At 34.6% G+C, this 10,231-nt stretch overlaps 1 protein-coding gene across 1 annotated transcript; it reads left to right on the forward strand.

The window, feature by feature from the left end:
- The first annotated feature begins 430 nt into the window (after positions 1-430).
- On the forward strand, positions 431-6,977 carry LOC134245335 (uncharacterized). Its single transcript, XM_062727633.1, has 3 exons — positions 431-448; positions 5,601-6,525; positions 6,955-6,977. Exons 1-3 carry the CDS (start codon positions 431-433, stop codon positions 6,975-6,977), a joined length of 966 nt encoding a protein of 321 aa, XP_062583617.1.
- Positions 6,978-10,231: the final 3,254 nt, after the last annotated feature.

Consider the following 10,231-nt stretch of genomic DNA (forward strand, 5'->3'; position numbering starts at 1 on the left):
GGTATTGGCCCGAGATTTCGTTTTGCGATATATTGCGATATTTTTAACTGTATTGCGATATGTATTGCAATATTTTCAATGTAATTAAAATGACATTTTCTTACTATATTTGCTATAATTTACATGCAGAATGTTCATAACAATAATCAGTTACCAACACGGAAAAAAATCTTGTTGATTTCATTTAAGTTATCCACAAAACAACTTCTGTCCTACTGTTTGGCTTGATAACAAACTTTCATAAGTACATTTTTATATTTAATTACAAAATTCCTTAATCTAAGCATTTTGCCAAGATATCGATATTACAAAATCGTATTGCGATACGATATTTTTTGTTATTGTTTTGCAATATATTGAAATATCGATATTATTGCCCAGCCCTAGTTTTCAACCAAACAGGATGGGATTTAGAATAAAGATAAACACAATGGACTCCTACAAGAAGGTATGGTCATGCTTGCACGTGCATGCACGTGAAATAAGTAAAATTAAAACTATACTCGAATGAGTGTATTTTTAAATACTTTTGGATTAATCGCTTTGATATTAAGTATATTAAAATATATAGATAGTGTAGACAAAATGATATGGTCAATTACGCACATGTATTCACATGAGCACGCGTGCAATGCTAAATTTAAATATACGATTTTTTTATTCTTCTGAAAAAACGTTGTTTAAGTCTAAATTGCATAAAGTATGTCTTATTTAATGAAGCTTACAGGGAATATGGCACCAAAAGGGAGTTGGGGAGCGTTTTGGGAACATCTGTAACGGTCCCTGTTACAATTAGCCCTAGTTTGGATTAAAAATATTGTTGAATATTTCCAGGCTGCATCAATCTAATTGAAATTTGATGTTAGATCTGCTCGCATACTCGCTACACTAACATCGATCTCGACATAAAGATTGTTTGTGGTATACGAGGGGCGTTCAATATTTTTTGTCCCTAATGGTTTTCAATAAAAATTAGATCAGTCGATTCGGTATCTGGTCATCCATGAATGATATATCTTTTATCGACATTGTGTCAAAATTTGGAGCAAGTCAGTGCACTCTGAAACACACACTTACATTTGCAACTGACCTACCCGAATACACTGGACATCAATTATGGGTAAAACAGAAGTCTGGAGTCACTTGAAATAAGAAGGTATATTCTTGCTCGTTGTGTCATTGGTATAGAACGAAATGAAATATATGAAGAAATTGTTCGGATATATGGTGGGTCTGTTATTTAAAAAAAAAAACAGTTTACAGATGGGTAAGCAAGATAAAGAGTGGTAGAACACGTGTTTCCGACGACAAACATTCAGGAAGACCACCAAGAGCAGTCACCAAAAGTAATGTTTCCAAAATCCGTGATATTCTTAAGACAGATGCACGGCTTACCGTCAAAGAAATAGCAAAACGTGTAGGAATTTCAACGGGCAGTGTTTTTACTATTTTAAAAGCTAAATTAAAGTACCGTAAAATTTGTGCAAGGTGGATTCCACATATTCTTACCAAAGCTCAGAAGAGGGACCGTTTACAAAAGTGCCAAAAACTTTTGAAAATGTTTAAAAATATGGACACTAGGAAGCTAAGTCAGATTGTCACAGGTGATGAAACATGGGTCCATTTTTTCCAGCCAGAAAGAAAAGTGAAAAATCAGGTTTGGATTGGAAAGAAAATGAAGAGGCCAACAATTGCAAAAAGAACTCAAACTTCTAAGAAAGCTCTATACGCAATATTTTTCAACTCAAATGGCTTGGTAGTCCAATATGCAGTCCCACAGGGCAGAAGTGTCACTGGAAATATGTATTCCTCAAGTATACTTCCGAGACTTTATAATTTTTACAAAAAAAGACGACCTAATACCGGTTTGAGAGGCATTAAACTTCTGCATGACAATGCTCCTGCCCATAAAGCAAAAGTTACTCGAGACTTTTTACAGCGTCACAAAGTTGTCGAACTTCCGCATCCTGCATATTCACCGGATCTTTCTCCGTGTGACTTTTTCTTGTTTCCAAAACTAAAAGAAGCCCTCTCTGGAAGGCGTTTCCAATCGCGGTCAGCGCTGGGATCAGCTATTTTTCAGTATCTAAGGGGTATACCAAAAAAAACTTACAAAAACGTGTTTTATGACTGGATTAAAAGACTTCATCTCTGTATTAAATACAAAGGAGATTACTTTGAGGGAATGCAATAAATGATTTAAATTCCTGTTTTGTTTTTGTTGCTGTAATACGGTTTGGACAAAAAATATTGAACGCCCCTCGTATATAGTGACCTTCACTTTCGCTTTTGATTTACATGTAAATAAACATGTCTAATGATTTCTCTTGATATGAGGATAGTATATAAACAAATTTAATGCAGAACTAGAATTTGTGATCAGAATGAAGATGTTATAACAAGGTTCTGATCACTTTCATTTTTTTCCCATTCATTTTAATGGCAATATATGGGTACATATACAAGCTATATATAGATCTAGTAATAGTAGTATATAAACTTTCAATTTCCTACAGAAAAATAATTAATGATTTCAAATAATATTGATGAGTTGTTAACAGCGCTATTGTCACAAACTAGGATAATATGAAACATGGATTACATGCTTTCGAAAGGCTCTGTTTGTCTTGAGCAGCCGTGTAGAAAGTGTGTATATATAGACCTGCAGTCAGACGCAAGATCCAAAGATTAAATATTAAATACTATGTACAAAATTCACAATGATTTAGTACCAGATTACCTATCTGAGATTATACCAGATATGCGATGTAATGCTTCTGCATATACAACAAGAAACTCACAAAATTATAGTATACCTGTATGTAAATTGCAAACTTACATATCATCATTTGTACCAACTGTAATAAATGAGTGGAATTCCTTATCGCTAAATACCAGAATTTCGTGCTCTTTGTCTGCCTTCAAAATTAAAATTAAACAAAAAATAACAGAAGCTCCGCCTTATTTTAATTTTGGTAAAAGATGCAACAACATACTGCATACACGACTTCGGCACAACTGCGTGCTACACGCTGATCTTTATAGATGTAATATAATATCTAGTCCACTATGCTCCTGCGGTAAGGTAGAAGATACACATCATTACAACGAGGCCAGGAAAGAGTTTTTCGATAAGTTCTTGAGATTTAATAAAGTCCATATTGTTCACATTCAGACTTTACTCTGGGGGGATACATCACTCAGTATTGCTGAAAATGAATATCTATTTTCTATTGTACATTCTTATAGCATTCTGGTAGATTTAAATGATTGTACGTATTTTTATAATCATTTGTATAAACAATAATGTAGCAGTATATATATATATATATGTCCATAATGAGAGTTTATTTAATTTACATGTAATCTATTTTGTACAAACTGTTGAACACTTCTAATTCATCCTGTTATAATATCTCATGTAGGGAGAGGACGATTTAAGTTTTTAGAACTTGTGCCCAATCCCATTGTATATATTTAGTACAATAAAATATGTTCAAATCAGACCTGCAGTGTACCTGTTGTATACAATGTAAACAAATCATGTTTTAAGTTTCGTTTACAATATAGGTCTGTATATTTATCTGCTGTTTAAAAGAATAAACTTACCTGATGTAAACATGTTGTCTTTTCACATTTTTATTTTTTATTCACCAGTTAGGCCTACATGATTTAAGTTGCATCAGCGCTTCGGCAGAATATCTCGTCTGTTAACATTCGTTACAGGGTTCTACTTATTACAGTTAACATGGGGAAACAATGATTCCCGACTGAAAAACTGTCAATATTAGACATACACCCATGAAAAAGCTCTTTAAAAAGCAAAAAAAATTCTATCACATTTTTCATTTTTTTTTTGGGGGGGGGGGGGCAAACCAATGATCTTATATGTTATTTTATGTAGAATTGTTTAGAGAAAGAGGTATTTTTTAAATTTGTAAAATAATTTTTTTAAATATGAGCACAGGTCTGCCCCAAAACTGGCGACCTTGGCACCTTGAAGTGATATAAAAAATTTATACATGTACCATATTTTCAAACTGATCAAGATCATGCACATTTCAATGAGAAATGCAAAACAAAGAAAACACATTTTTTTTTAAAGTCCAATGTTCTAAAAGAGACAAATACTAGCCAAACAGTAGAGATGTGTGCAAGGCACTTGAAGTATTTAGATTTCATGAAGAGATTCCTGACGTTTCTTAACATTTTCTCTTATCACAGTTTTGTTTTCGATAACCAAACCCGAAATTTCCAATAAAAAAGTGAATCATTCAACCGTATTTCCGATCTTATCCTGAGAGTTTAAATATGGCAATGTTTACCTAAATTTAATATGTGCAAGATTCTGACGATGTCTTATCCACAGGTACTTGTAATCTATACCCAGAGTAATCGTTCGCTTCGCTACAACAATTGGAACGATAACTATGGGTAGAGACTGAAGTACTTGTGGACAGGAACCCACCCACCCCCTCCCCAAATATTCAACCCCGGGGCTTGTTTGACATTTTGTTCACATATCATATTTATAACACTTATTTATAATAAGCAGCCAGTACAATAAAAAAAATCTTTAAAACGCTAAATGACTGCTCCACAAAAATACTCCACTATACATTATAACAGATAAAGGTATGCCACACCGCTTTGTTTACGTTGTACTCCCCACTGGTCCTTCTGGGCTTAAAAACGTGCATTCAGTTTATAACCGTCTTCCTTAGAAGACAGTATTATTTACAGTCTTCGGACTAAGAACTTCCTCTCTTCTGTGATTGGTATAAATTGTATGATGAGAAATTTTTAAATTATTGCATTGGTTGAAATGCTGTTCAAGGCAAATGAGATAATTTTCTGATGATCTAATATTCGTACAACTTAACAATTTGGCAAGATTTTCAATCTTAAAAAAATGACAAAACGATAAAAAATCAGCAGTAATTAATTCTAAATAACATTATATTGTTTATAGCAGTAGCTAAAAGTGTCTCTTTAATTTCATTGTAAATAAAATTTGAAATTAATTGCTTGCAGGCTTTACAATTTGTTATTATTCTTTAAATTTCCCCTTTTCTCGTTTGAAAGAGGTAACGGAATCAGTCAAGGTTTGCCGAAAACTCTCGGCAAGTCAAGGTTTAGGCAGATGACCGAGCGACAACGGTGATGGGCTAATGCCAGTAAAAAGCTAACGTAGAAATACAAAATCAAGAAATTCAAAAGAATTTTACGGCCTAATAGGTCTAGACCAGTAACTGTTTAAGGTTGTAGCTAAAGACGGAAAGCTTTCTTGAAAAGCTCCATTTGTTTCACCCTTAAATTTCGATTCACACTGTCTCTACATATATTTATGTTAGTCCATGCAATCGGATTGACTCTGCGTCTCGTAATAATCCCACAATTACTCCTTAAACAGCATTATTCCTCTTTACTTTTTGATTATTTATATGAGATATAGTAATAAATTAAATACCATATATTAAGTGTACAGTGACTCTCTCTCTCTCTGTAGGATATTAATTAGCTATTCATCTAATATATTAAATCATAAAGAAGGCTTGTCGTTGAAGTACATAATATTAGCAGAATGTTGTTGTTTACAGAGAAATCTCCCTGACAGAAGGAAATCAACACTGGATTCTGTTACGGATAGAAACCACAGGAAAAAAAATCAAATGATGCCTAGATTAGTGTTAGAGAAATCTTTCAGAGTGACTGGTGTTACTGGGTGTAATCACGTTTCCCATATATCTTCTGACCGGGTCTGGATCTCTGATGATAAAGGCCATCTAGTCCTGTCAAACGCTGCAGGTGAAGAACTACATCGTGTTACAGATATAACTACATTTGATGGTGGAGTACACACTGTGACAAGTGACGGCGATTTAATTTATATAGACAGGAATGGTAACATTAACAAACTGTCTAAAGATAACAAAGTAAAGACTGTATTAATACCATACAACACATTAATACCGTATAACAGATTCACATGGGGACCACAGTGTGTCTACAGCTCCCCCTCCACTGGAGACCTGCTGGTCGGCGAGATGTATGTTGACTATACAATGAAAGGCCAAGTAAACCGTTACACTAACACAGGACAACACATACAGACCATGCAGCACGACAACACAGGTCAGAGACTGTGTATAAAACCTATCTATATCACAGAGAACTGCAATGGAGATGTTATTGTGTCTGACTATTACCGTGGTGTAGTGGTGACGGATCGTGGAGGTAGACATCGATTCACCTACAGAGGTCCTACATCAGGATCAGGACTAGCACCACGTGGAATCTGCACTGACGCGCTGTCACACATCCTGGTGTGTGATCTTACCACCTTGTCAGTACAGATCCTGGACAGTTACCAGCGACTCCTGTCACAGGCAGACACACAACAACACGGGATAGACGTACCATGGAGCATGAGTTATGATGAAAGAACTCAGTTACTCTTGGTTGGATCAAGGATCAACAGCACAGTAAACATCTATAGACTTGTTTATGGAGACTCTCTGACTTGTAAGTTATACTGTTGTATTGTGTTTATGACTTCTATAGACTTATTTATTGTGACTCTCTGACTGGTAAGTTAAACTGTTGTATTGTGTTTATGACTTCTATAGACTTATTTATTGTGACTCTCTGACTTGTAAGTTATACTGTTGTATTGTGTTTATGACTTCTATAGACTTATTTATTGTGACTCTCTGACTGGTAAGTTATACTGTTGTGTTGTGCTTATGACTTCTATAGACTTATTTATGGAGACTCTCTGACCGGTAAGTTATACTGTTGTATTGTGTTTATGACTTCTATAGACTTATCTATAGAGACTCTGTGACCGGTAAGTTATACTGTTGTATTGTGTTTATGACTTCTATAGACTTATTTATGGAGACTCTCTGACTGTTAGGTTATACTGTTGTATTGTTTTTATGACTTCTATAGACTTATCTATAGAGACTCTCTGACTGGTAAGTTATACTGTTGTATTGTGTTTAATGACTTCTATAGACTTATTTATGGGGACTCTCTGACTTGTAAGTTATAATGTTGTATTGTTTTTATGACTTCTATAGACTTATGTATGGAGATTCTCTGACCGGTAAGTTATATTGTTGTATTGTGTTTATGACTTCTATAGACTTATTTATGGAGACTCTCTGACTGGTAAGTTATACTGTTGTATTGTGTTTATAACTTCTATAGACTTATTTATGGAGACTATGTAACAGCCGAGCAAAAGTTACTTATGTGAGCGTTGTGGCCCATGGACCACTAATTACAATTTCTTGTGAAACTTTTCTTCTATGAAACCATATTACAGAAGATATTTCTTAGAAAAAAGTTGTGTTGCACTTGTTATTAATTAAATATATTACTGTCCAATCTCACTGCATGGGCAATTGGGAGGCCTATGATAACAAAACCATTGAAAATTTGTTCACGCTTTATGTCAAATCAAGTTATTTAGACAATTTTATCGCCATGTCAGATTGTTAAACGTTTTAGATATTGTTTTTCCTTGAAATTAACTAAGTCTTGAACATGTAAATAATGAACATGTAAATAATATTCTTGTTACTTTGGACTTAGAACAACTCACCATATATAGAATCTTAACCCAAATAGGCATGTCAATATCCTGAGGACCCTTTGCTTGACAGAAACAAAACTTACTCCCCTATAAAGGGTAGATGACCTGTACGATTTTAGTTCAAAAGTCAAGGAGCAAACCCATCACAGAGATTTGCTAGAAAGACATTAACCCTGCTACACTAGGTTTTATGGAGAAGTTACATAATCTGTTGATTTCAAGTACATACATTTGTAAGGTGAACGGTTAATGGTCAAACTTGATATAGGAAGACACTTATCGGTCATATTCTTGTGAATCTTTTGTTAAACAGATATCAAAATTGATATTTAATTCCATTTAGGGAGTAGATGATCTCTTTGGCTTATAAGGTCTCAGGTTATTTTTTGTTTGTTTGTATATTGTTAAACGTCCCTCTCGAGCATATGGAGTCGCCACCACTTCCCAGTGGAGAGCTGCAAATTTTGTCCACTCGGCACTTAGGGCCATTTATCTGCAATAATGTAGCCCTCTGCTTTTTTGAGAGGGCTACAACTCATAAGGATCTCCGTAATGGTGCAATGCGGAAGCGTTTCACTCCCGCACGGATTTGGATCAAATTGTCAGTAAACGGCAATTTCAATAATATGTCTTACCTGGACTTCCAAATTGGGGTTATCCCAGAGATATATCGATCCAAAAATATACAGAACAATCCATATATCCGTATTTTTCTTGTATGTCAACATCACAACTTAAGTTTATCCGCTGTGTTTACTGACCTTGACAGATTTTATTTGGTACAGCCAATGAGATTAAGGATCTATAGGGAGCGGATTTTTGGGAAATTACATTATTTTACGCCTTAATATCGCTGTAATGAAAAAATGACACATGGAATGATTTTATTATCGATGTTAAGTGTTACTATTCATCACAATTATGTATAAACATCAACATTTGCTTGATTGAGATATTCTAAATTTCAAGCACAAGTATCGGTACGTCACGCATGAACTGTAATGGCTGCAGAGTAAGACAAACAAATTTAGTTTACATGGTTTTCGCGTTTAACGGCTATGGTGTCGCAAGTGAATAAAAATTTCGTCTTATTAGTAAGTTAAATGTAAATACAATTTATTCTCCCTGCAGTTATCCGTATCTGTAAAATATTTTTGCACCATTACGGAGATGCTGATGAATTGTAGCCCTCTCCAGAAAACATTAGATAAAAAAATCGGAGAGGGCTACATTATTGCAGCTAAGGGCCATTGAGCAGTCAGTGATCATTACGTGCCAGCACCCACTGAGACACGGGACCTCAGTTTATACTGTCTTATCTGAAGGACAGCTCTTCACGTCCCACAGGGGATTTGAACCAAGGACGTAAGGATCTACACCCTATTTCGGGAATCTAGAGCAGACGCTCTATAACCATTGAGCTACGCGGGCGACGTTAAAGGTCATAAAACAAACAATCTCGTCATCATAGAATGCGTGCTCTACTGATTGAGCTTCATGTATGATACTTTGACAGCTTGTATGGAGGAAGATATTCATCAATGAATATTTTGAAAACTCTTTGCTTTACATACATCAAGCTTGGTACTTCAACATTATTATATGGGCATCATTGAAGATTGAATCAAAGAGGCAATAAAACTGGACAGAGAATACCTTATTAATCCAACCAGAAGCCAAACTTCAGATTTAAAGATATTACCTTTGGTCACTACTCACAATCCGAGAAACAAGAATATTACTTCAACCGTTCGTCAACTAAACAATGTTCTAAAAACCGATGAGGAAATGACCAAAGTATTAGAAAAGTATACGTATATCAACAGCAAACGACAACCAAGGAATCTACGAAGGATATTATGCAAATCCTCATTCCACCAACAACGTTTATATTCAGTGAGGAAGTGTTCCGATCTCCGCTGTGGAACCTGCAATTACATGAAAACTGGAAGTACCTTTAATTTCGGGAATAAAGACTTTACCGTAAAGGCAGACATGACATGCGGGTCTAAAAACGTTATTTATTGTATTACATGTGCAGGATGTGGACAATTCTATATTGGGGAAACTGGAACCACACTACGTACACGTATCCGCATACACAAACAGCACATTAACCAACCTGAATACCGTAAAATAAATGTAAGCGGACATCTTGATATTTGTGGCCGGGGACAATTTTCAGTGTTTCCATTTTACCAACTTTATACAGACAATGTGGTGCAAAGACGGGAAAAGGAGAAATACTTTATAAAACTGTTAAAACCATCACTAAATAGTTCACTTTAGACATTTTTATATTTTTGTAAAACAAAGACATTTGTATGCAAACAGTATGTTTATTTTCTTTAAACTCATGTCAAAGTTTCTTCTTTCAGTATTGTGACGTTATTGTATTGTTTTTGACGTTACCACTAGGTAACGTTATTACGTCACAAGTTTAAATTGTTTAAAACGTCTGAAAAAAACAATGAAAGCGCTTACGTTTTAACAAGTGTTGCCTTTTTATTTTATTTTAAAAAATATATATATATATATATATATAACCATAGCTATTCAGGTGAGCATGAATCTTCTGTTAATTTTGCTAGATTATGGCGCATACGTACATTAAAAACCATTCTATTT

This window comes from Saccostrea cucullata, unplaced genomic scaffold, assembly GCF_032062105.1.
Source record: "Saccostrea cucullata isolate Sc308-1 unplaced genomic scaffold, CSIRO_AGI_Scuc_v1 ctg2273, whole genome shotgun sequence".
NCBI classification, from domain to species: domain Eukaryota; kingdom Metazoa; phylum Mollusca; class Bivalvia; order Ostreida; family Ostreidae; genus Saccostrea; species Saccostrea cuccullata.

Excerpts from the sequence above, each read along its gene's own strand:
- LOC134245335 (XM_062727633.1), top strand. Across the intron at positions 6,526-6,954 it reads TTATGGAGACTCTCTGACTT|ACTTATCTATAGAGACTCTC; the intron begins GTAAGTTATACT and ends TGACTTCTATAG.